The sequence below is a fragment of the Salvelinus fontinalis genome, chromosome 33 (assembly GCF_029448725.1).
Source record: "Salvelinus fontinalis isolate EN_2023a chromosome 33, ASM2944872v1, whole genome shotgun sequence".
In the NCBI taxonomy this organism is placed as follows: domain Eukaryota; kingdom Metazoa; phylum Chordata; class Actinopteri; order Salmoniformes; family Salmonidae; genus Salvelinus; species Salvelinus fontinalis.
In genome coordinates, this window is record NC_074697.1 from 15,602,766 (window position 1) to 15,628,192 (window position 25,427).

Sequence of the window (25,427 nt, forward strand, 5' to 3'; positions counted from 1 at the left end):
CCCACAGTACAGTACCACCACCCACAGAACAGTACCACCACCCACAGAACAGTACCACCACCCACAGAACAGTACCACCACCCACAGTATAGTACTACCACCCACAGTACAGTACTACCACCCACAGAACAGTACCACCACCCACAGTACAGTACTACCACCCACAGTACAGCCTCCACCCACAGAACAGTACCACCACCCACAGTACAGTACCACCACCCACAGTACAGTTCACCACCCACAGTACAGCCTCCGCCTACAGAACAGTACAGCCTCCACCCACAGTACAGTACCACCACCCACAGTACAGTACCACCACCCACAGTACAGTACCACCACCCACAGTACAGTACCACCACCCGCAGAACAGTACCACCACCCACAGTACAGTACCACCACCCACAGAACAGTACAGTACCACCACCCACAGTACAGCCTCCTCCCACAGAACAGTACAGCCTCCACCCACAGAACAGTACAGCCTCCACCCACAGAACAGTACATCCTCCACCCACAGTAGAGTACAGCCTCCACCCACAGAACAGTACAGCCTCCACCCACAGAACAGTACAGCCTCCACCCACAGTACAGTACATCCTCCACTCAAGGAAACAGACTCCACCCACAGAACAGTACAATCTCCACCACCCACAGAACAGCCTCCACCCACAGAACAGAACAGCCTCCACCCACAGAACAGTACAGCCTCCACCCACAGTACAGTACAGCCTCCACCACCCACAGAACAGACTCCACCCACAGAACAGTACAGCCTCCACCCACATAACATTACAGCCTCCACCACCCACAGTACATCCTCCACCCACAGTAGAGTACAGCCTCCACCCACAGAACAGTACAGCCTCCACCCACAGAACAGTACAGCCTCCACCCACAGCACAGTACATCCTCCACCCAAGGAAACAGACTCCACCCACAGAACAGTACAGCCTCCACCACCCACAGTACAGCCTCCACCCACAGAACAGAACAGCCTCCACCCACAGAACAGTACAGCCTCCACCCACAGTACAGTACAGCCTCCACCACCCACAGAACAGACTCCACCCACAGAACAGTACAGCCTACACCCACATAACATTACAGCCTCCACCACCCACAGAACAGCCTCCACCCACAGTAGAGTACAGCCTCCACCCACAGAACAGTACAGCCTCCACCCACAGAACAGTACAGCCTCCACCCAAGGAAACAGACTCCACCCACAGAACAGTACAGCCTCCACCACCCACAGAACAGCCTCCACCCACAGAACAGAACAGCCTCCACCCACAGAACAGTACAGCCTCCACCCACAGTACAGTACAGCCTCCACCACCCACAGAACAGACTCCACCCACAGAACAGTACAGCCTCCACCCACATAACATTACAGCCTCCACCACCCACAGAACAGCCTCCACCCACAGAACAGAACAGCCTCCACCCACAGAACAGTACAGCCTCCACCCACAGTACAGTACAGCCTCCACCACCCACAGAACAGACTCCACCCACAGAACAGTACAGCCTCCACCACCCACAGTACATCCTCCACCCACAGAACAGTACAGCCTCCACCCACAGTACAGTACAGCCTCCACCACCCACAGAACAGCCTCCACCCACAGAACAGAACAGACTCCACCCACAGAACAGTACAGCCTCCACCCACAGAACAGTAATGTACCTTCACCCACAGAACAGTACAGTACCTTCACCACCCACAGTACAGTACAGCCTCCACCCACAGAACAGTACATCCTCCACCCACAGAACAGTACAGTAGCTTCACCACCCACAGTACAGTACAGTCTCTACCCACAGAACAGTACCTCCACCCACAGTACAGTACCACCACCCACAGTACAGTATCACCACCCACAGTACAGTACCACCACCCACAGTACAGTACCACCACCCACAGTACAGCCTCCACCCACAGAACAGTACCACCACCCACAGTACAGTACCACCACCCACAGTACAGCCTCCACCCACAGTACAGTACCACCACCCACAGTACAGTACCACCACCCACAGTACAGTACCTCCACCCACGGAACAGTACCACCACCGACAGTACAGTACCACCACCCACAGAACAGTACAGTACCACCACCCACAGTACAGCCTCCTCCCACAGAACAGTACAGCCTTCTCCCACAGAACAGTACAGCCTCCACCCACAGAACAGTACATCCTCCACCCACAGTAGAGTACAGCCTCCACCCACAGAACAGTACAGCCTCCACCCACAGAACAGTACAGCCTCCACCCACAGTACAGTACATCCTCCACCCACAGAACAGACTCCACCCACAGAACGGTACAGCCTCCACCACCCACAGAACAGCCTCCACCCACAGAACAGAACAGCCTCCACCCACAGAACAGTACAGCCTCCACCCACAGTACAGTACAGCCTCCACCATCCACAGAACAGACTCCACCCACAGAACAGTACAGCCACCACCCACATAACAGTACAGCCTCCACCACCCACAGAACAGCCTCCACCCACAGAACAGAACAGCCTCCACCCACAGAACAGTACAGCCTCCACCCACAGTACAGTACAGCCTCCACCACCCACAGAACAGACTCCACCCACAGAACAGTACAGCCTCCACCCACAGAACAGTACAGCCTCCACCACCCACAGTACATCCTCCACCCAAAGAACAGTACAGCCTCCACCCACAGTACAGTACAGCCACCACCACCCACAGAACAGACTCCACCCACAGAACAGTACAGCCTCCTCCACCCACAGAACAGCCTCCACCCACAGAACAGAACAGCCTCCACCCACAGAACAGTACAGCCTCCACCCACAGAACAGTACAGTACCTTCACCCACAGAACAGTACAGTACCTTCACCACCCACAGTACAGTACAGCCTCCACCCACAGAACAGTACAGCCTCCACCCACAGAACAGTACAGTACCTTCACCACCCACAGTACAGACTCTACCCACAGAACAGTACCTCCACCCACAGTACAGTACCACCACCCACAGTACAGTACCACCACCCACAGTACAGTACCACCACCCACAGTACAGTACTACCACCCACAGTACAGTACAGCCTCCACCCACAGTACAGTACAGCCTCTACCCACAGTACAGTACAGCCTCCACCCACAGTACAGTACAGCCTCCACCCACAGAACAGTACAGCCTCCACCCACAGAACAGTACAGCCTCCACCCACAGTACAGTACATCCTCCACCCAAGGAAACAGACTCCACCCACAGAACAGTACAGCCTCCACCACCCACAGAACAGCCTCCACCCACAGAACAGAACAGCCTCCACCCACAGAACAGTACAGCCTCCACCCACAGTACAGTACAGCCTCCACCACCCACAGAACAGACTCCACCCACAGAACAGTACAGCCTCCACCCACATAACATTACAGCCTCCACCACCCACAGAACAGCCTCCACCCACAGTAGAGTACAGCCTCCACCCACAGAACAGTACAGCCTCCACCCACAGAGCAGTACAGCCTCCACCACCCACAGAACAGCCTCCACCCACAGAACAGAACAGCCTCCACCCACAGAACAGTACAGCCTCCACCCACAGTACAGTACAGCCTCCACCACCCACAGAACAGACTCCACCCACAGAACAGTACAGCCTCCACCCACATAACATTACAGCCTCCACCACCCACAGAACAGCCTCCACCCACAGAACAGAACAGCCTCCACCCACAGAACAGTACAGCCTCCACCCACAGTACAGTACAGCCTCCACCACCCACAGAACAGACTCCACCCACAGAACAGTACAGCCTCCACCCACAGAACAGTACAGCCTCCACCACCCACAGTACATCCTCCACCCACAGAACAGTACAGCCTCCACCCACAGTACAGTACAGCCTCCACCACCCACAGAACAGCCTCCACCCACAGAAGAGAACAGCCTCCACCCACAGAACAGTACAGCCTCCACCCACAGAACAGTACTGTACCTTCACCCACAGAACAGTACAGTACCTTCACCACCCACAGTACAGTACAGCCTCCACCCACAGAACAGTACATCCTCCACCCACAGAACAGTACAGTAGCTTCACCACCCACAGTACAGTACAGTCTTTACCCACAGAACAGTACCTCCACCCACAGTACAGTACCACCACCCACAGTACAGTATCACCACCCACAGTACAGTAACCACCACCCACAGTACAGTACCACCACCCACAGTACAGCCTCCACCCACAGAAACAGTACCACCACCCACAGTACAGTACCTACCACCCACAGTACCAGCCTCCACCCACAGTACAGTACCACCACCCACAGTACAGTACCACCACCCACAGTACAGTACCACCACCCACAGTACAGTACCTCCACCCACGGAACAGTACCACCCACCCACAGTACAGTACCACCACCCACAGAACAGTACAGTACCACCACCCCACAGTACAGCGCTCCTCCCACAGAACAGTACAGCCTCCTCCCACAGAACAGTACAGCCTCCACCCACAGAACAGTACATCCTCCACCCACAGTAGAGTACCGCCTCCACCCACAGAACAGTACAGCCTCCACCCACAGAACAGTACAGCCTCCACCCACAGTACAGTACATCCTCCACCCACAGAACAGACTCCACCCACAGAACGGTACAGCCTTTACCACCCACAGAACAGCCTCCACCCACAGAACAGAACAGCCTCCACCCACAGAACAGTACAGCCTCCACCCACAGTACAGTACAGCCTCCACCATCCACAGAACAGACTCCACCCACAGAACAGTACAGCCTCCACCCACATAACAGTACAGCCTCCACCACCCACAGAACAGCCTCCACCCACAGAACAGAACAGCCTCCACCCACAGAACAGTACAGCCTCCACCCACAGTACAGTACAGCCTCCACCACCCACAGAACAGACTCCACCCACAGAACAGTACAGCCTCCACCCACAGAACAGTACAGCCTCCACCACCCACAGTACAGTACAGCCACCACCACCCACAGAACAGTCTCCACCCACAGAACAGTACAGCCTCCTCCACCCACAGAACAGCCTCCACCCACAGATCAGAACAGCCTCCACCCACAGAACAGTACAGCCTCCACCCACAGAACAGTACAGTACCTTCACCCACAGAACAGTACAGTACCTTCACCACCCACAGTACAGTACAGCCTCCACCCACAGAACAGTACAACCTCCACCCACAGAACAGTACAGTACCTTCACCACCCACAGTACAGTCTCTACCCACAGAACAGTACCTCCACCCACAGTACAGTACCACCACCCACAGTACAGTACCACCACCCACAGTACAGTACCACCACCCACAGTACAGTACCACCACCCACAGTACAGTACCACCACCCACAGTACAGTACAGCCTCCACCCACAGTACAGTACAGCCTCTACCCACAGTACAGTACAGCCTCCACCCACAGTACAGTACAGCCTCCACCCACAGTACAGTACAGCCTCCACCCACAGTACAGTAACAGCCTCCACCCACAGTACAGTACAGCCTCCACCCACAGTACAGTACAGCCTCCACCCACAGTACAGTACAGCCTCCACCCACAGTACAGTACAGCCTCCACCCACAGTACAGTACAGCCTCCACCCACAGTACAGTACAGCCTCCACCCACAGAACAGTACAGCCTCCACCACCCACAGTACATCCTCCACCCACAGAACAGTACAGCCTCCACCCACAGTACAGTACAGCCTCCACCACCCACAGAACAGACTCCACCCACAGAACAGTGCAGCCTCCACCCACAGAACAGTACAGCCTCCTCCACCCACAGAACAGCCTCCACCCACAGAACAGAACAGCCTCCACCCACAGAACAGTACAGTACCTTCACCCACAGAACAGTACAGTACCTTCACCACCCACAGTACAGTACAGCCTCCACCCACAGAACATTACAGCCTCCACCCACAGAACAGTACAGTACCTTCACCACCCACAGTACAGTACAGTCTCTACCCACAGAACAGTACCTCCACCCACAGTACAGTACCACCACCCACAGTACAGTACCACCACCCACAGTACAGTACCACTACCCACAGTACAGTACCACCACCCACAGTACAGTACAGCCTCCACCCACAGTACAGTACAGCCTCTACCCACAGTACAATACAGCCTCCACCCACAGTACAGTACAGCCTCCACCCACAGTACAGTACAGCCTCCACCCACAGTACAGTACAGCCTCCACCCACAGTACAGTACAGCCTCCACCCACAGTACAGTACAGCCTCCACCCACAGTACAGTACAGCCTCCACCCACAGTACAGTACAGCCTCCACCCACAGTACAGTACAGCCTCCACCCACAGTACAGTACAGCCTCCACCCACAGTACAGTATAGCCTCCAACCACAGTACAGTACAGCCTCCACCCACAGTACAGTACAGCCTCCACCCACAGTACAGTACAGCCTCCATCCACAGTACAGTACAGCCTCCACCCACAGTACAGTACAGCCTCCACCCACAGTACAGTACAGCCTCCACCCACAGAACAGTACAGCCTCCACCCACAGTACAGTACAGCCTCCACCCACAGTAGAGCACAGCCTCCACCCACAGTACAGTACAGCCTCCTCCCACAGTACAGCACAGACTCCACCATCAGAACAGTACAGCCTCCGCCCACAGTACAGTACCACCACCCACAGTACAGTACAGCCTCCACCCACAGAACAGTACAGCCTCCGCCCACAGTACAGTACCACCACCCACAGTACAGTACAGCCTCCACCCACAGAACAGTACAGCCTCCACCCACAGAACAGTACAGCCTCCACCCACAGAACAGTACCTCCACCATAAATAATGCTATGTATTTTCCATCATTACCACATACCACACATCACGACGTCACTTTCCTTTCTACTGTCTTTGCGAAGGCCACGGTCAACACAGAAACACCTATACATGTATACTGTAAATAATAATAATAATAATAATAATAATAATAATAATAATAATAATAATAGACATTGAACTATCATACACTCAGAAAACTAGGTTTCAGAAGGGTTCTTCGGCTGTCTCCATAGGATAACACTTTTTGGTTCCGAGTAACTCGTTTTGGTTCAAAGTAGAACCCGTTTTGGTTCCAAGTGGAACCCTTTTTGGTTCCATGTAGAACCCTTTTTGGTTCCATGTAGAACCTTTTCCACAGAGCGTTATACATGAAACCCAAAAGAGTCCTATTTGGAACCAAAAAGAGTTCTACATGGAACCAAAAAGAGTTCTACATGGAACCAAAAAGGGTTCTACATGGAACCAAAAAGGGTTCTTAAAAGGGTTATCCTATGGCCCAGAACCCTTTCAGCACCTTATTTTGTAAGAGTGTAGAGTATGCATGTCATACAAAAGTCCCACCCACACCAGGACAGCAGAACCAGGACACGGTACAACCATTTAAATATGAATACCTGTTGTAGTTACTGCTCTGTTTTGTCTCTTACTCCCCCCTCCCTCCCTCCCTCCCTGCCAACCACAGGCAGTGGATTTGGACAAATGGGTACGTCTCTGCCCTACAGTCATTGGTCTCTGAACATACGTGTCTCATTTCCTGTTACATGACACATAAACCACAACCACCCCCCCCCCCCCTCCTCTCATCCCCTCCTCTCCTCCCCTCCGATCACTCCCCCCACTCCCCATTCTCCCCTCCCCTCACCTCACCTCACACCCTCTCCAGTGTTGTCAGCCCCCCCAACCCGTCCCTTACCCCTCTAAAACAGTGTTGTCAGCCCCCCCAACCCGTCCATTACCCCTCTATAACAGTGTTGTCAGCCCCCCCCAACCCGTCCCTTATCCCTCTATAACAGTGTTGTCAGCCCCCCCAACCCGTCCTTATCCCTCTAAAACAGTGTTGTCAGCCCCCCCAACCCGTCCCTTACCCCTCTATAACGTGTTGTCAGCCCCCCCAACCCGTCCCTTATCCCTCTATAACAGTGTTGTCAGCCCCCCCCAACCCGTCCCTTACCCCTCTAAAACAGTGTTGTCAGCCCCTCCCAACCCGTCCCTTAAAACAGTGTTGTCAGCCCCCCCCCAACCCGTCCCTTACCACTCTAAAACAGTGTTGTCAGCCCCCCCCCAACCCGTCCCTTACCCCTCTAAAACAGTGTTGTCAGCCCCCCCCAACCAGTCCCTTACCCCTCTATAACAGTGTTGTCAGCCCCCCCCCAACCCGTCCCTTACCCCTCTATAACAGTGTTGTCAGCCCACCCCCCCAACCCGTCCCCTTACCCCTCTAAAACAGTGTTGTCAGCCCCCCAACCCGTCCCTTACCCCTCTAAAACAGTGTTGTCAGCCCACCCCCCCAACCCCGTCCCTTACCCCTCTATAACAGTGTTGTCAGCCCCCCCAACCCGTCCCTTACCCCTCTAAAACAGTGTTGTCAGTCCCTCCCAACCTGTCCCTTACCCCTCTAAAACAGTGTTGTCAGCCCCCCCCCAACCCGTCCCTTACCCCTCTATAACAGTGTTGTCAGCCCCCCCAACCCGTCCCTTACCCCTCTAAAACAGTGTTGTCAGCCCCCCAAACCCGTCCCTTACCCTCTAAAACAGTGTTGTCAGCCCCCTCCCAACCCGTCCCTTACCCTCTAAAACAGTGTTGTCAGCCCCCCCCCCCAACCGGTCCCTTACCCCTCTAAAACAGTGTTGTCAGCCCCCCCCCAACCCGTCCCTTACCCCTCTAAAACAGTGTTGTAACCCCCCCCCCAACCCGTCCCTTACCCCTCTAAAACAGTGTTGCCAGCCCCCCCCCTCCGAATCCGTCCCTTACCCCTCTAAAACAGTGTTGTCAGCCCCCCCAACCCGTCCCTTACCCCTCTAAAACAGTGTTATCAGCCCCTCCCAACCCGTCCCTTACCCCTCTAAAACAGTGTTGTCAGCCCCCCCCCTCCCAACCCCGTCCCTTACCCCTCTAAAACAGTGTTATCAGCCCCCCCCTCCCAACCCATCCCTTACCCCTCTAAAAACAGTGTTGTCAGCCCCCCAACCCGTCAATTACCCCTCTAAAACAGTGTTGTCAGCCCCCCCCAGCCCGTCCCTTACCCCTCTAAAACAGTGTTGTCAGCCCCCCCAACCCGTCCCTTACCCCTCTATAACAGTGTTGTCAGCCCCCCCAACCCGTCCCTTATCCCTCTAAAACAGTGTTGTCAGCCCCCCCCCCCCAACCCGTCCCTTACCCCTCTAAAACAGTGTTGTCAGCCCCCCCCCAACCCGTCCCTTACCCCTCTAAAACAGTGTTGTCAGCCCCCCCAACCCGTCCCTTACCCCCTCTAAAACAGTGTTATCAGCCCCTCCCCAACCCGTCCCTTACCCTCTAAAACAGTGTTGTCAGCCCCCCCCCTCCCAACCCGTCCCTTACCCCTCTAAAACAGTGTTATCAGCCCCCCCCTCCCAACCCATCCCTTACCCCTCTAAAACAGTGTTGTCAGCCCCCCAACCCGTCAATTACCCCTCTAAAACAGTGGTTGGTCAGCCCCCCCCAGCCCGTCCCTTACCCCTCTAAAACAGTGTTGTCAGCCCCCCCAACCCGTCCCTTACCCCTCTATAACAGTGTTGTCAGCCCCCCCAACCCGTCCCTTATCCCTCTAAAACAGTGTTGTCAGCCCCCCCCCAACCCGTCCCTTACCCCTCTAAAACAGTGGTTGTCAGCCCCCCCCAACCCGTCCCTTACCCCTCTAAAACAGTGTTGTCAGCCCACCCCCCCCAACCCGTCCCTTACCCCTCTAAAACAGTTGTTGTCAGCCCCCCCCCCAACCCGTCCCCTACCCCTCTAAACAGTGTTGTCAGCCCCCCCAACCAGTCCCTTACCCCTCTATAACAGTGTTGTCAGCCCCCCCCCCCCACCCGTCCCTTACACCTCTATAACAGTGATGTCATTCCCCCAACCCGTCCCTTACCCCTCTAAAACAGTGTTGTCAGCCCCCCCAACCGGTCCCTTGCCCCTTTAAAACAGTGTTGTCAGCCCCCTGCCCCCAACCCGTCCCTTACCCCTCTAAAACAGTGTTGTCAGCCCCCCCCCCCCCCAACCCGTCCCTTACCCCTCTAAAACAGTGTTGTCAGCCCCCCCAACCGGTCCCTTACCCCTCTATAACAGTGTTGTCAGCCCCCCCCCAACCCGTCCCTTACCCCTCTAAAACAGTGTTGTCAGCCCCCCCCCCCACAACCCGTCCCTTACCCCTCTAAAACAGTGTTGTCAACCCCCCCCCAACCCGTCCCTTACCTCTCTAAAACAGTGTTGTTAGCCCCCCCCCCCAACCCGTCCCTTACCCCTCTAAAACAGTGTTGTCAGCCCCCCCCAACCCGTCCCTGACCCCTCTAAAACAGTGTTGTCAGCCCCCCCCCCTCCCCAACCCGTCCCTTACCCCTCTAAAACAGTGTTGTCAGCCCCCCCCCCCAACCCGTCCCTTACGCCTCTAAAACAGTGTTGTCAGCCCCCCCCAACCGGTCCCTTACCCCCTCTATAACAGTGTTGTCAGCCCCCCCCAACCCGTCCCTTACCCCTCTAAAACAGTGTTGTCAGCCCCCCCCCCCCCAACCCGTCCCTTACCCCTCTAAAACAGTGTTGTCAACCCCCCCAACCCGTCCCTTACCCCTCTAAAACAGTGTTGTCAGCCCCCCCCAACCCGTCCCTTACCCCTCTATAACAGTGTTGTCAGCCCCCCCCCAACCCGTCCCTTACCCCTCTATAACAGTGTTGTCAGCCCCCCCAACCAGTCCCTTACCCCTCTAAAACAGTGTTGTCAGCCCTCCCAACCAGTCCCTTACCCCTCTATAACAGTGTTGTCAGCCCCTCCCAACCCGTCCCTTACCCCTCTAAAACAGTGTTGTCACTCCCCCCAACCAGTCCCTTACCCCTCTATAACAGTGTTGTCAGCCCACCCCCCCAACCCGTCCCTTATCCCTCTATAACAGTGTTGTCAGCCCCCCCAACCCGTCCCTTACCCCTCTAAAACAGTGTTGTCAACCCCCCCCAATCCGTCCCTTACCCCTCTATAGCAGTGTTGTCAGCCCCCCCAACCCGTCCCTTACCCCTCTAAAACAGTGTTGTCAGGCCCCCCCCCCCCCCCAACCCGTCTCTTACCCCTCTATAACAGTGTTGTCAGCCCACCCCAACCCGTCCCTTACCCCTCTATAACAGTGTTGTCAGCCCCCCCAACCCGTCCCTTACCCCTCTAAAACAGTGTTGTCAGCCCCCCCAACCTGTCCCTTACCCCTCTAAAACAGTGTTGTCAGCCCCCCCAACCCGTCCCTTACCCCTCTAAAACAGTGTTGTCAGCCCCCCCCCCAACCCGTCCCTTACCCCTCTAAAACAGTGTTGTCAGCCCCCCCAACCCGTCCCTTACCCCTCTAAAACAGTGTTGTCAGACCCCCCCCCCAACCCGTCCCTTACCCCTCTAAAACAGTGTTGTCAACCCCCCCAACCCGTCCCTTACCCCTCTAAAACAGTGTTGTCAGCCCCCCCCCCCCCAATCCGTCCCTTACCCCTCTATAACAGTGTTGTCAGCCCCCCCAACCCGTCCCGTACCCCTCTAAAACAGTGTTGTCAGCCCCCCCCAACCCGTCCCTTACCCCTCTATAACAGTGTTGTCAGCCCCCCCCTCCCAACCCGTCCCTTACCCCTCTATAACAGTGTTGTCAGCCCCCCCCCTCCCAACCCGTCCCTTACTCCTCTATAACAGTGTTGTCAGCCCCTCCCAACCCGTCCCTTACCCCTCTATAACAGTGTTGTCAGCCCCCCCCCCCCAACCCGTCCCTTACCCCTCTATAACAGTGTTGTCAGCCCCCCCAACCGGTCCCTTACCCCTCTAAAACAGTGTTGTCAGCCCCTCCCAACCCGTCCCTTACCCCTCTAAAACAGTGTTGTCAGCCCCCCCCAACCCGTTCCTTACCCTCTATAACAGTGTTGTCAGCCCCCCCCCCCCAACCCGTCCCTTACCCCTCTATAACAGTGTTTTCAGCCCCTCCCTACCCGTCCCTTACCCCTCTATAACAGTGTTGTCAGCCCCCCCAACCGGTCCCTTACCCCTCTAAAACAGTGTTGTCAGCCCCTCCCAACCCGTCCCTTACCCCTCTAAAACAGTGTTGTCAGCCCCCCCCAACCCGTTCCTTACCCCTCTATAACAGTGTTGTCAGCCCCCCCCCCCAACCCGTCCCTTACCCCTCTATAACAGTGTTGTCAGCCCCTCCCAACCCGTCCCTTACCTCTCTAAAACAGTGTTGTCAGCCCCCCCAACCCGTCCCTTACCCCTCTATAACAGTGTTTTCAGCCCCTCCCTACCCGTCTCTTACCCCTCTAAAACAGTGTTGTCAGCCACCCCTCCCAACCCGTCCCTTACCCCTCTAAAAGAGTGTTGTCAGCCCCTCTCAACCCGTCCCGTACCCCTCTAAAACAGTGTTGTCAGCCCCCCCAACCCGTCCCTTACCCCTCTAAAACAGTGTTGTCAGCCCCTCCCAACCCGTCCCTTACCCCCGTCCCTTAGAATTATCATGACTGAAATCTCCTGCTGGTTCTCTCTGTTTTGATGCATGTTGAGGAAAGCCCCCTGGCCAGGAAAGCCCTCTGGCCATAAGGCATGGTGAGGAAAGCCCCCTGGCCATAAGGCATGGTGAGGAAAGCCCCCTGGCCATAAGGCATGGTGAGGAAAGCCCCCTGGCCATAAGGCAGGTTGATGAAAGCCCCCTGGCCATAAGGCATGGTGATGAAAGCCCCCTGGCCATAAGGCATGGTGAGGAAATCCCTGGCCATAAGGCATGGTGAGGAAAGCCCTCTGGCCATAAGGCATGGTGAGGAAAGCCCCCTGGCCATAAGGCATGGTGAGGAAAGCCCCCTGGCCATAAGGCATGGTGAGGAAAGCCCCTTGGCCAAAAAGCATGTTGAGGAAAGCCCACCGGCCATAAGGCATGGTGAGGAAAGCCCCCTTGCTGTAGGGCATGGTGAGGAAAGCCCCCTGGCCATAAGGCATGGTGAGGAAAGCCCCCTTGCTGTAGGGCATGGTGAAGAAAGCCCCCTTGCTGTAGGGCATGGTGAGGAAAGCCCCCTTGCTGTAGGGCATGGTGAAGAAAGCCCCCTTGCTGTAGGGCATGGTGAGGAAAGCCCCCTGGCCATAAGGCTTGATTATGGAAGCCGCTCTGTTCCATTTCATGAAGCACTATTATCACTCCCTTCCACTCCTATCATAGAGAGAGTCCTGGACACACACACATTAGAGACTCCTATAATGAAGTGTCCTTTAGAGACTCCTATAATGAAGTGTCCTTTAGAGACCCTTTAGAGACCCCTGTAATGAAGTGTCCTTTAGAGACCCTTTAGAGACCCCTGTAATGAAGTGTCCTTTAGAGACCCTTTAGAGACCCCTGTAATGAAGTGTCCTTTAGAGACCCTTTAGAGACTCCTGTAATAAAGTGTCCTTTAGAGACCCTTTAGAGACCCCTGTAATGAAGTGTCCTTTAGAGACCCCTGTAATGAAGTGTCCTTTAGAGACCCCTGTAATGAAGTGTCCTTCAGAGACCACTGTAATGAAGTGTCCTTTAGAGACCCCTGTAATGAAGTGTCCTTTAGAGACCACTGTAATGAAGTGTCCTTTAGAGACGCCTGTAATAAAGTGTCCTTTAGAGACCAATGTGATGAAGTGTCCTTTAGAGACGCCTGTAATGAAGTGCCCTTTAGAGTTAGCTAGAACCCTGTTAGTAGTTAGCTAGTTGTAGCTGAAGCCTGCCCTTTCTAGACAGAACCGTGTTAGTAGTTAGCTAGTTGTAGCTGAAGCCTGCCCTTTCTAGACAGAACCTGTGTTAGTAGTTAGCTAGTTGTAGCTGAAGCCTGCCCTTTCTAGACAGAACCTGTTAGTAGTTAGCTAGTTGTAGCTGAAGCCTGCCCTTTCTAGACAGAACCGTGTTAGTAGTTAGCTAGTTGTAGCTGAAGCCTGCCCTTTCTAGACAGAACCGTGTTAGTAGTTAGCTAGTTGTAGCTGAAGCCTGCCCTTTCTAGACAGAAGCATGTTAGTAGTTAGCTAGTTGTAGCTGAAGCCTGCCCTTTCTAGACAGAACCATGTTAGTAGTTAGCTAGTTGTAGCTGAAGCCTGCCCTTTCTAGACAGAACCGTGTTAGTAGTTAGCTAGTTGTAGCTGAAGCCTGCCCTTTCTAGACAGAAGCATGTTAGTAGTTAGCTAGTTGTAGCTGAAGCCTGCCCTTTCTAGACAGAACCGTGTTAGTAGTTAGCTAGTTGTAGCTGAAGCCTGCCCTTTCTAGACAGAACCATGTTAGTAGTTAGCTAGTTGTAGCTGAAGCCTGCCCTTTCTAGACAGAACCGTTTTAGTAGTTAGCTAGTTGTAGCTGAAGCCTGGCATTTCCAGACAGAACCATGTTAATTGGTTAGTTAGCTAGTTGTAGCTGAAACCTGACTTTTCCAGACAGAACCTGTGTTCGTTTTTTAGCTAGTTGTAGCTGAAGCATTTCCAAACAGAAACATGTCAGTTAGCCAGGTTTTGGCTGAAGCCTGACTTTTCTAGACAGAACCCTGTTAGTTAGTTTGTTTGTTGTAGCTGAAGCCTTTCCAGACATAACCGTGTTAGTTAGTTAGCTAGTTGTAGATGAAACCTAACCAGACATAACCGTGTTAGTTAGTTAGCTAGTTGTAGATGAAACCTAACCAGACATAACCGTGTTAGTTAGTTAGCTAGTTGTAGATGAAACCTAACCAGACATAACCGTGTTAGTTAGTTAGCTAGTTGTAAATGAAACCTAACCAGACATAACCGTGTTAGTTAGCTTGTTGTAGCTGAAGCCTGGCATTTCCAGCGTCAGGCTGGTGATGAGAATAGCATGGCATGCAGCCCAGCTGGCCGGGAGAGTCCCGGATGACTGTGTCAGGGGCAAGGGGCAAGGAAGGGTTACATGACACCCCCTAAAGGAGGAATGTTCTGGCTAGGCCAATACCCCTAATATTACACCCCCCCCCCCCCACCGCCCCCCTCCCCCAGCCTGATTTGAACCAAGATTTAATAGATGTCTCTTAACACACCTGTCCCTCCACTCACTCCACTACCCACTCACTCCACTGGTCTTATTGACATAGATCATTCTAGATTGAGTTTGATTTAACCCAGGGATCTGAGGCCCACACTATTTCAGCCTGGGACTAAAGGCTGTGCTGTTTTGCCAACTGACTTCTATGAATTGGCAAGGCAGCACAAACAGATCTGGGATCAGACTACTGAATTGATTTCCTCTCACCAGAACTAGCTAATCAATAGACTACTGAATTGATTTCCTCTCACTAGACCTAGCTAATCAATAGACTACTGAAGTGATTTCCTCTCACTAGACCTAGCTAATCAATAGACTACTGAAGTGATTTCCTCTCACTAGACCTAGCTAATCAATAGACTACTGAAGTGATTTCCTCTCACTAGACCTAGCTAATCAATAGACTACTGAAGTGATTTCCTCTCACTAGACCTAGCTAATCAATAGACTACTGAAGTGATTTCCTCTCACTAGACCTAGCTAATCAATAGACTACGGAAGTGATTTCCTCTCACTAGACCTAGCTAATCAATAGACTACTGAAGTGATTTCCTCTCACTAGACCTAGCTAATCAATAGACTACTGAAGTGATTTCCTCTCACTAGACCTAGCTAATCAATAGACTACTGAAGTGATTTCCTCTCACTAGACCTAGCTAATCAATAGACTACTGAAGTGATTTCCTCTCACTAGACCTAGCTAATCAATAGACTACTGAAGTGATTTCCTCTCACTAGACCTAGCTAATCAATAGACTACTGAAGTGATTTCCTCTCACTAGACCTAGCTAATCAATAGACTACTGAAGTGATTTCCTCTCACTAGACCTAGCTAATCAATAGACTACTGAAGTGATTTCCTCTCACTAGACCTAGCTAATCAATAGACTACTGAAGTGATTTCCTCTCACTAGACCTAGCTAATCAATAGACTACTGAAGTGATTTCCTCTCACTAGACCTAGCTATTCAATAGACTACTGAAGTGATTTCCTCTCACTAGACCTAGCTAATCAATAGACTACTGACGGTGGTGGTGATGATGGTTATTATGACTACAACACTAATTCTGTTTTCTTGTTTGAAACCTTGCTGGATGTTGAGAAAAGGTAGGTTTAAAATTCTCTGTATTTGTTAAGCTGTTATGTGGCAGATCATGTGATGGGATGTGATTGGTTGTAACACTTTTATTTATTTACTCCGTCTCTGGGCATCATTGTACCTCTCTCTGGGTGTCACTGTATCTCTCTCTCTGGGTGTCACTGTACCTCTCTCTGGGTGTCACTGTACCTCTCTCTGGGTGTCACTGTACCTCTCTCTGGGTGTCACTGTATCTCTCTCTGGGTGTCACTGTATCTCTCTCTCTGGGTGTCACTGTATCTCTCTCTCTGGGTGTCACTGTATCTCTCTCTCTGGGTGTCACTGTACCTCTCTCTGGGTGTCACTGTATCTCTCTCTGGGTGTCACTGTATATCTCTCTGGGTGTCACTGTAACTCTCTCTCTGGGTGTCACTGTGTCTCTCTCTCTGGGTGTCACTATATCTCTCTCTGGGTGTCACTGTGACTCTCTCTGGGTGTCACCGTATCTCTCTCTGGGTGTCACTGTACCTCTCTCTCTGGGTGTCACTGTAACTCTCTGGGTGTCACTGTATCTCTCTCTGGGTGTCACTGTATCTCTCTCTGGGTGTCACTGTATCTCTCTCTCTGGGTGTCACCGTATCTCTCTCTCTGGGTGTCACTGTATCTCTCTCTGGGTGTCACTGTATCTCTCTCTCTGGGTGTCACCGTATCTCTCTCTGGGTGTCACTGTATCTCTCTCTCTGGGTGTCACTGTATCTCTCTCTCTGGGTGTCACTGTATCTCTCTCTCTGGGTGTCACTGTACCTCTCTCTGGGTGTCACTGTATCTCTCTCTGGGTGTCACTGTATATCTCTCTGGGTGTCACTGTAACTCTCTCTCTGGGTGTCACTGTGTCTCTCTCTCTGGGTGTCACTATATCTCTCTCTGGGTGTCACTGTGACTCTCTCTGGGTGTCACCGTATCTCTCTCTGGGTGTCACTGTACCTCTCTCTCTGGGTGTCACTGTAACTCTCTGGGTGTCACTGTATCTCTCTCTGGGTGTCACTGTATCTCTCTCTGGGTGTCACTGTATCTCTCTCTCTGGGTGTCACCGTATCTCTCTCTCTGGGTGTCACTGTATCTCTCTCTGGGTGTCACTGTATCTCTCTCTCTGGGTGTCACCGTATCTCTCTCTCTGGGTGTCACTGTATCTCTCTCTGGGTGTCACTGTACCTCTCTCTCTGGGTGTCACTGTATCTCTCTCTGGGTGTCACTGTATCTCTCTCTGGGTGTCACTGTATCTCTCTCTGGGTGTCACTGTATCTCTCTCTCTCTGGGTGTCACTGTATCTCTCTCTGGGTGTCACTGTATCTCTCTCTGGGTGTCACTGTATCTCTCTCTGGGTGTCACTGTATCTCTCCCTGGGTGTCACTGTACCTCTCTCTGGGTGTCACTGTGACTCTCTCTGGGTGTCACTGTATCTCTCTCTGGGTGTCACTGTACCTCTCTCTCTGGGTGTCACTGTATCTCTCTCTGGGTGTCACTGTATCTCTCTCTCTGGGTGTCACTGTATCTCTCTCTGGGTGTCACTGTATATCTCTCTCTGGGTGTCACTGTGACTCTCTCTGGGTGTCACTGTGACTCTCTCTCTGGGTGTCACTGTATCTCTCTCTGGGTGTCACTGTATCTCTCTCTCTGGGTGTCACTGTGACTCTCTCTCTGGGTGTCACTATATCTCTCTCTCTGGGTGTCACTGTGACTCTCTCTCTGGGTGTCACTGTGACTCTCTCTGGGTGTCACTGTATCTCTCTCTGGGTGTCACTGTATCTCTCTCTGGGTGTCACTGTATCTCTCTCTGGGTGTCACTGTATCTCTCTCTGGGTGTCACTGTATCTCTCTCCCTGGGTGTCACTGTACCTCTCTCTGGGTGTCACCGTACCTCTCTCTCTGGGTGTCACCGTACCTCTCTCTGGGTGTCACTGTATCTCTCTCTGGGTGTCACTGTATCTCTCTCTGGGTGTCACTGTACCTCTCTCTGGGTGTCACTGTATCTATCTCTGGGTGTCACTGTACCTCTCTCTCTCTGGGTGTCACTGTATCTCTCTCTGGGTGTCACTGCACCTCTCTCTCTGGGTGTCACTGTATCTCTCTCTGGGTGTCACTGTATCTCTCTCTCTGGGTGTCACTGTATCTCTCTCTCTGGGTGTCACTGTATCTCTCCCTGGGTGTCACTGTACCTCTCTCTGGGTGTCACCGTACCTCTCTCTGGGTGTCACCGTACCTCTCTCTGGGTGTCACTGTATCTCTCTCTGGGTGTCACTGTACCTCTCTCTGGGTGTCACTGTATCTATCTCTGGGTGTCACTGTATCTCTCTCTGGGTGTCACTGTATCTCTCTCTCTGGGTGTCACTGTATCTCTCTCTCTGGGTGTCACTGTACCTCTCTCTGGGTGTCACTGTGACTCTCTCTCTGGGTGTCACTGTGTCTCTCTGGGTGTCAGTGTTAGTTGTGGATATGATATGTGAAGAAGAGATGTTCAATAATATTTTTGAACAATATCTCTTCTTTGTTGTTGTTGTTGTTCATATGAGGAGATCCAGTTACCCTTCACAGATCTGTGTCCACCCTTCCCCTTTGATCTGGAGGAGGAGGAGGAGGAGGAGGAGGAGGGGGAGGGAGGAGTGGGAGGAGGAAGAGGAGGAGGAGGAGGAGGAGTGGGAGGAGGAGGAGGGCGAGGGGGTGAGGAGGAGGGCGAGGGGGAGGAGAGGGAGGAGGAGGAGGGGGAGGAGGAGTGGGAGGAGGAGGAGGAGGAGGAGGGGGAGGAGGAGGAGGTAGGGGAGGAGGAGGGGGAGGAGTGGGAGGAGGAGGAGGGGGAGGAGGAGGGGGAGGAGGAGGAGGAGGAGGAGGAGGAGGAGGAGGAGGAGGAGGAGGAGGAGGAGTGGGAGGAGGAGGAGGGCGAGGGGGGAGGAGGAGGAGGAGGCGAGGGGGAGGAGAGGGAGGAGGAGGAGGGGGAGGAGGAGTGGGAGGAGGAGGAGGGGGAGGAGGAGGTTTAGGGGAGGAGGAGGAGGAGGAGGTGGAGGACGAGGAGGTGGATGAAGAGGAGGAGAAGGAGGAGGAGGAGGAGGAGGAGGAGAGGAGGAGGAGGAGGAAGGGGAGGAGGAGGAGGAGGGGGAGTGGGGAGGAGGAGGAGGGCGAGGGGGAGGAGGAGGAGGGCGAGGGGGAGGAGAGGGAGGAGGAGGAGGGGGAGGAGGAGGAGGAGGAGGTGAGGAGGAGAGGAGGAAGGGGAGGAGGAGGGGGAGGAGGAGGAGGAGGAGGAGGAGGAGGAGGAGGAGGAGGAGGAAGAGGGGGAGTGGGAGGAGAAGGAGAAGGAGGAGGGGGAGGAGGAGGAGGAAGGGGAGGAGGAGGAGGAGGGGGAGTGAGGAGGAGGAGGAGGAGGAGGAGGAGGAGGAGGAGGAGGAGGCAAGGCCTTCCTCTGTAGACAGTGTGTTAGTGCAGTCAGTTAACCCTATGTGTGTCCATTCTGTCCCCAGTCTTCTCAAGGAGGAGGAGGAGGAGGAGGAGGAGGAAAGTCCTTCCTCTGTAGACAGTGTGTTAGTGCAGTCAGTTAACCCTATGTGTGTGTCCATTCTGTCCCCAGTCTTCCCAAGGAGGAGGAGGAGGAGGAGGAGGAAAGGCCTTCCTCTGTAGACAGTGTGTTAGTGCAGTCAGTTAACCCTATGTGTGTGTCCATTCTGTCCCCAGTCTTCCCAAGGAGGAGGCCACCGCACCCTGCTGTACGGCCATGCTATCCTGCTCAGACACTACCACTCTAGCATGGTGAGAACCGTCTCTCCTTCTGTCTGTCTGTCTGTCTGTCTGTCTGTCTGTCTGTCTGTCTGTCTGTCTGCCTGCCTGCCTCTCTGTCTGTCTGTCTGTCTGTCTGTCTGTCTGTCTGTCTGTCTGCCTGCCTCTCTCTGTCTGCCTGCCTGTCTGTCTGTCTCTCTGTCTGCCTGTCTGTCTGTCTGTCTGTCTGTCTGTCCGTCTGTCCGTCTGTCCGTAGCACCAGGGTCAGCTGTACCCCCTCTAGCACCAGGGTCAGCGTACCCCCTCTAGCACCAGGGTCAGCTGTACCCCCTCTAGCCCCAGGGTCAGTGTACCCCCTCTAGCACCAGGGTCAGCGTACCCCCTCTAGCTCCAGGGTCAGCGTACCCCCTCTAGCCCCAGGGTCAGCTGTACCCCCCCCTCTAGCACCAGGGTCATCTTTACCCCCTCTAGCACCAGGGTCAGCTGTACCCCCTATAGCCCCAGGGTCAGCTGTACCCCCTCTAGCACCAGGGTCATCTGTACCCCCTCTAGCACCAGGGTCACCTGTACCCCCTCTAGCACCAGGGTCAGCTGTACCCCCTCTAGCACCAGGGTCAGTGTACCCCCTCTAGCCCCAGGGTCAGTGTACCCCCTCTAGCACCAGGGTCATCTGTACCCCCTCTAGCACCAGGGTCACCTGTACCCCCTCTAGCACCAGGGTCAGCTGTACCCCCTCTAGCCCCAGGGTCACCTGTACCCCCTCTAGCACCAGGGTCAGCTGTACCCCCTCTAGCACCAGGGTCAGCTGTACCCCCTCTAGCACCAGGGTCAGCGTACCCCCTCTAGCCCCAGGGTCAACTGTACCCCCTCTAGCACCAGGGTCAGCTGTACCCCCTCTAGCACCAGGGTCAGCTGTACCCCCTCTAGCACCAGGGTCAGTGTACCCCCTCTAGCACCAGGGTCAGTGTACCCCCTCTAGCCCCAGGGTCAGCTGTACCCTCTCTAGCCCCAGGGTCAACGTACCCCCTCTAGCACCAGGGTCAACTGTACCCCCTCTAGCACCAGGGTCAGCGTATCCCCTCTAGCACCAGGGTCAGCGTATCCCCTCTAGCTGTACCCCCTCTAGCTCCAGGGTCAGCTATACCCCCTCTAGCACCATGGTCAGCATACCCCCTCTAGCACCAGGGTCAGCGTATCCCCTCTAGCACCAGGGTCAGCGTATCCCCTCTAGCTGTACCCCCTCTAGCTCCAGGGTCATCTGTACCCCCTCTAGCACCAGGGTCAGCTGTACCCCATCTAGCACCAGGGTCAGTGTACCCCCTCTAGCCCCAGGGTCAGCTGTACCCCCTCTAGCCCCAGGGTCAGTGTACCCCCTCTAGCACCAGGGTCAGCTGTATCCCCTCTAGCACCAGGGTCAGCTGTACCCCATCTAGCACCAGGGTCAGTGTACCCCATCTAGCACCAGGGTCAGTGTACCCCCTCTAGCCCCAGGGTCATCTGTTCCCCTCTCTAGCACCAGGGTCAGCTGTACCCCCTCTAGCACCAGGGTCAGCTGTACCCCCTCTAGCCCCAGGGTCAGTGTACCCCCTCTAGTACCAGGGTAAGTGTACCCCCTCTAGCACCAGGGTTAGCTGTACCCCCTCTAGAACCAGGGTCAGTGTACCCCCTCTAGCACCAGGGTTAGCTGTACCCCCTCTAGAACCAGGGTCAGTGTACCCCCTCTAGCACCAGGGTCAGCTGTACCCCCTCTAGCTCCAGGGTCATCTGTACCCCCTCTAGCTCCAGGGTCAGCGTACCCCCTCTAGCACCAGGGTCAGCTGTACCCCCTCTAGCCCCAGGGTCAGCTGTACCCCCTCTAGCACCAGGGTCACTCTCAGATGTAGTTTTTTGCCATCATTATAAGCCTGCTACACACACTATACGATACATTTATTAAACAGAAGAATGAGTGTGAGTTTTTGTCACAACCCGGCTCGCGGGAAGTGACAAAGAGCTCTTATAGGACCAGGGCACAAATAATAATATAATAATAATCAATCATTTTGCTCTTTATTTAACCATCTTACATATTAAACCTTATTTGTTCATATAAAATGGTGAATAACTCACCACAGGTTAATGAGAAGGGTGTGCTTGAAAGGAAGCACATAACTCTGTAATGTTGGGTTGTATTGTAGAGAGTCTCAGTCTTAAATCATTTTCCACACAGTCTGTGTCTGTATTTAGTTTCCATGCTAGTGAGGGCCGACAATCCACTCTCACATACAGTATATATATTTTTTATAAAATGTGAATCACATTTTTATTATTGCGTATCCCCAAACCCCTGGGGGTTTGGGGATACCTGGTCTACAGTATCTGAGGAATAGTCTGTCACTCTGCTCTCTCTCTCTCTCCCTCTCTCTCTCTCTCTCTCTCTCTCTCTCTCTCTGTCTCTCTCTCTCTCTCTCTCTCTCTCTCTCTCTCTCTCTCTGTGTCTGTCTCACTCTCCTCAGTATCTGAGCTGCCTGACAACGTCTCGGTCGCTAACAGACAAGCTGTCCTTCGATGTTGGCCTGCAAGAAGACTGCGTAGGTATGGACTATAGATCGTTACTAAGATGACATGTTCCTTGTCGAATTCCCGGATGGAATAATGTAAAATAAACTTGTAAATCTCCCCCTAGGCGAGGCGTGTTGGTGGACGATTCACCCAGCGTCCAAACAGAGGTCAGAGGGAGAGAAAGTCAGGGTGGGAGATGACCTTATCCTGGTCAGCGTCTCCTCAGAGAGATACCTTGTAAGAACGGCCATCTTATCTGTACATCTCTCTATCGCTCCATCACTTCGTCTCCTAGCCTGTCTATTTATTGGAATACCTATTGGATGTCTTCTGGTGTGACTGATCTCTCTCTCTCTGTCTCTCTCTCTCTCTCTCTCTCTCTCTCTCTCTGTCTCTCTGTCTCTCTCTCTCTTTCTCTCTTTCTCTCTGTCTCTCTGTCTCTCTCTCTCTCTCTCTCTCTCTCTCTCTCTCTCTCTCTCTCTCTGTCTCTCTGTCTCTCTCGTCTCTCTGTCTCTTCTGCCTCTCTCTCTCTCCTCTCTCTCTCTCTCTCTCTCTCTCTCTCTCTCTCTCTCTCTCTCTCTCTCTGTCTCTGTCTCTCGTCTCTCTGTCTCTCCTCTCTCTCCTCTCTCTCTCTCTCTCCTCTCTCTCTCTCCTCTCTCTCTCTCTCTCTCTCTCTCTCTCTCTCTCTCTCTCTCTCTCTCTCTCTCTCTCTCTCTCTCTCTCTCTAGCATCTGTCCTATGCCAGTGGTGATCTGATGGTGGATGCGTCCTTCATGCAGACTCTATGGAACATGAACCCTGTGTGTTCTGGCTGCGAGCTGGCTGAGGGTAACTTACCTTAGGATTCACCCTATAGAGTACAGACTGTGTGTTGTTGTTCCTTACAGGCTTCCTGGCCGGTGGTCAAGTCCTCAGACTGTGTGTTGTTGTTCTTTACAGGCTTCCTGGCCGGTGGTCAAGTCCTCAGACTGTATGTTGTTGTTCCCTGCAGGCTTCCTGGCCGGTGGTCAAGTCCTCAGACTGTGTGTTGTTGTTCTTTACAGGCTTCCTGGCCGGTGGTCAAGTCCTTAGACTGTGTGTTGTTGTTCTCTGCAGGCTTCCTGGCCGGTGGTCAAGTCCTCAGACTGTGTGTTGTTGTTCTCTACAGGCTTCCTGGCCGGTGGTCAAGTCCTCAGACTGTGTGTTGTTGTTCCCTACAGGCTTCCTGGCTGGTGGTCAAGTCCTCAGACTGTGTGTTGTTGTTCTCTACAGGCTTCCTGGCTGGTGGTCAAGTCCTCAGACTGTGTGTTGTTCCCTACAGGCTTCCTGGCCGGTGGTCAAGTCCTCAGACTGTGTGTTGTTCTCTACAGGCTTCCTGGCTGGTGGTCAAGTCCTCAGTCTGTGTGTTGTTCCCTACAGGCTTCCTGGCCGGTGGTCAAGTCCTCAGACTGTGTGTTGTTGTTCTCTACAGGCTTCCTGGCTGGTGGTCAAGTCCTCAGACTGTGTGTTGTTGTTCTCTACAGGCTTCCTGGCTGGTGGTCAAGTCCTCAGACTGTTCCACGGTCACATGGATGAGTGTCTGGCCATCTCTATGCCTGATGACGGGGACGACAAACGCAGGTGAACAGCTGTCCTCCTGTTATCCTGTCCTCCTGTTATCCTGTCCCTCTGTCCTCCTGTTATCTTGTCCCTTTGTCCTCCTGTTACCCTGTCCTCCTGTTACCTGTCCTCCTGTTAACCTGTCCTCCTGTTACCCTGTCCTCTTGTTACCCTGTCCTTCTGTCCTCCTGTTACCCTGTCCTTCTGTCCTCCTGTCCTCCTGTTACCTGTCCTCCTGTTACCCTGTCCTCCTGTTACCCTGTCCTCCTGGTACCCTGTCCTTCTGTCCTCCTGTTACCCTGTCCTTCTGTCCTCCCGTTACCCTGTCCTCCTGTTACCCTGTCCTCTTGTTACCCTGTCCTTCTGTCCTCCTGTTACCCTGTCCTTCTGTTCTCCTGTTACCCTGTCCTCCTGTTACCCTGTCCTTCTGTCTTTCAGTCCTCCTGTTACAACTGTCATCCTGTTATCCTGTTACAACTGTCCTCCTGTTATTCTGTCCTCCTGTTATCCTGTCCATCTGTTCTCCTGTTACCCTGTCCTCCTGTTACCCTGTCCTTCTGTCTTTCAGTCCTCCTGTTATCCTGTTACAACTGTCCTCTTGTTATCCTGTCCTCTTGTTACCCTGTCCTTCTGTCCTCCCGTTACCCTGTCCTCCTGTTACCCTGTCCTCTTGTTACCCTGTCCTTCTGTCCTCCTGTTACCCTGTCCTTCTGTCCTCCTGTTATCCTGTCCATCTGTTCTCCTGTTACCCTGTCCTCCTGTTACCCTGTCCTTCTGTCTTTCAGTCCTCCTGTTATCCTGTTACAACTGTCCTCTTGTTATCCTGTCCTCTTGTTACCCTGTCCACCTGTCCTCCTGATACCATTTCCCCCTGTCCTTCTGTTACCATATCCCTCTGTCCTCCTGCAACCCTGTCCTCCTTTACCATGCCCCTCTGTCTTCCTGTCCCCCTGTTACCTTGTCTCCCTGTCCTCCTGTTACCATGTCCCCCTGTCCTCCTGTTATCATATCCCTGTCCTCCTGTTACCCTGTCAAATCTGTTACCATGTCCTTCTGTCCTCCTGTTACCCTGTCCTCCTGTTATCCTGTCCTCTTGTCACCCTGTCCTCCTGTTACCCTGTCCTCCTGTTATCCTGTCCTCCTGTTATCCTGTCCTCCTGTCCTCCTGTTACCTTGTCCACCTGTCCTCCTGTTACCATATCCCTATGTCCTCCTTTACCATGCACCTCTATCTTCCTGTCCCCCTGTTACCATGCCCCTCTGTCCTCCTGTCCTCCTGTTACCCTGTCCTCCTGTTACAGTGTCCTCCTGTTATCCTGTCCCTCTGTCCTCCTGTTATCATGTCCCTCTGTCCTCCTGTTACCCTGCCCTCCT

At 53.6% G+C, this 25,427-nt stretch overlaps 1 protein-coding gene across 1 annotated transcript in view; it reads left to right on the top strand.

Moving 5' to 3' along the window:
* Window positions 1-25,427, top strand: part of ryr1b (ryanodine receptor 1b (skeletal)) — a gene marked incomplete in the record, with an annotated part of 337,334 nt that overhangs the window by 67,833 nt on the left and 244,074 nt on the right. Inside the window, 6 exon segments of the mRNA XM_055895181.1 lie at window positions 7,554-7,574; window positions 19,893-19,967; window positions 22,430-22,508; window positions 22,600-22,712; window positions 23,204-23,303; window positions 23,978-24,074. Of these exon segments, the coding sequence (XP_055751156.1) occupies window positions 7,554-7,574; window positions 19,893-19,967; window positions 22,430-22,508; window positions 22,600-22,712; window positions 23,204-23,303; window positions 23,978-24,074 (485 nt within the window).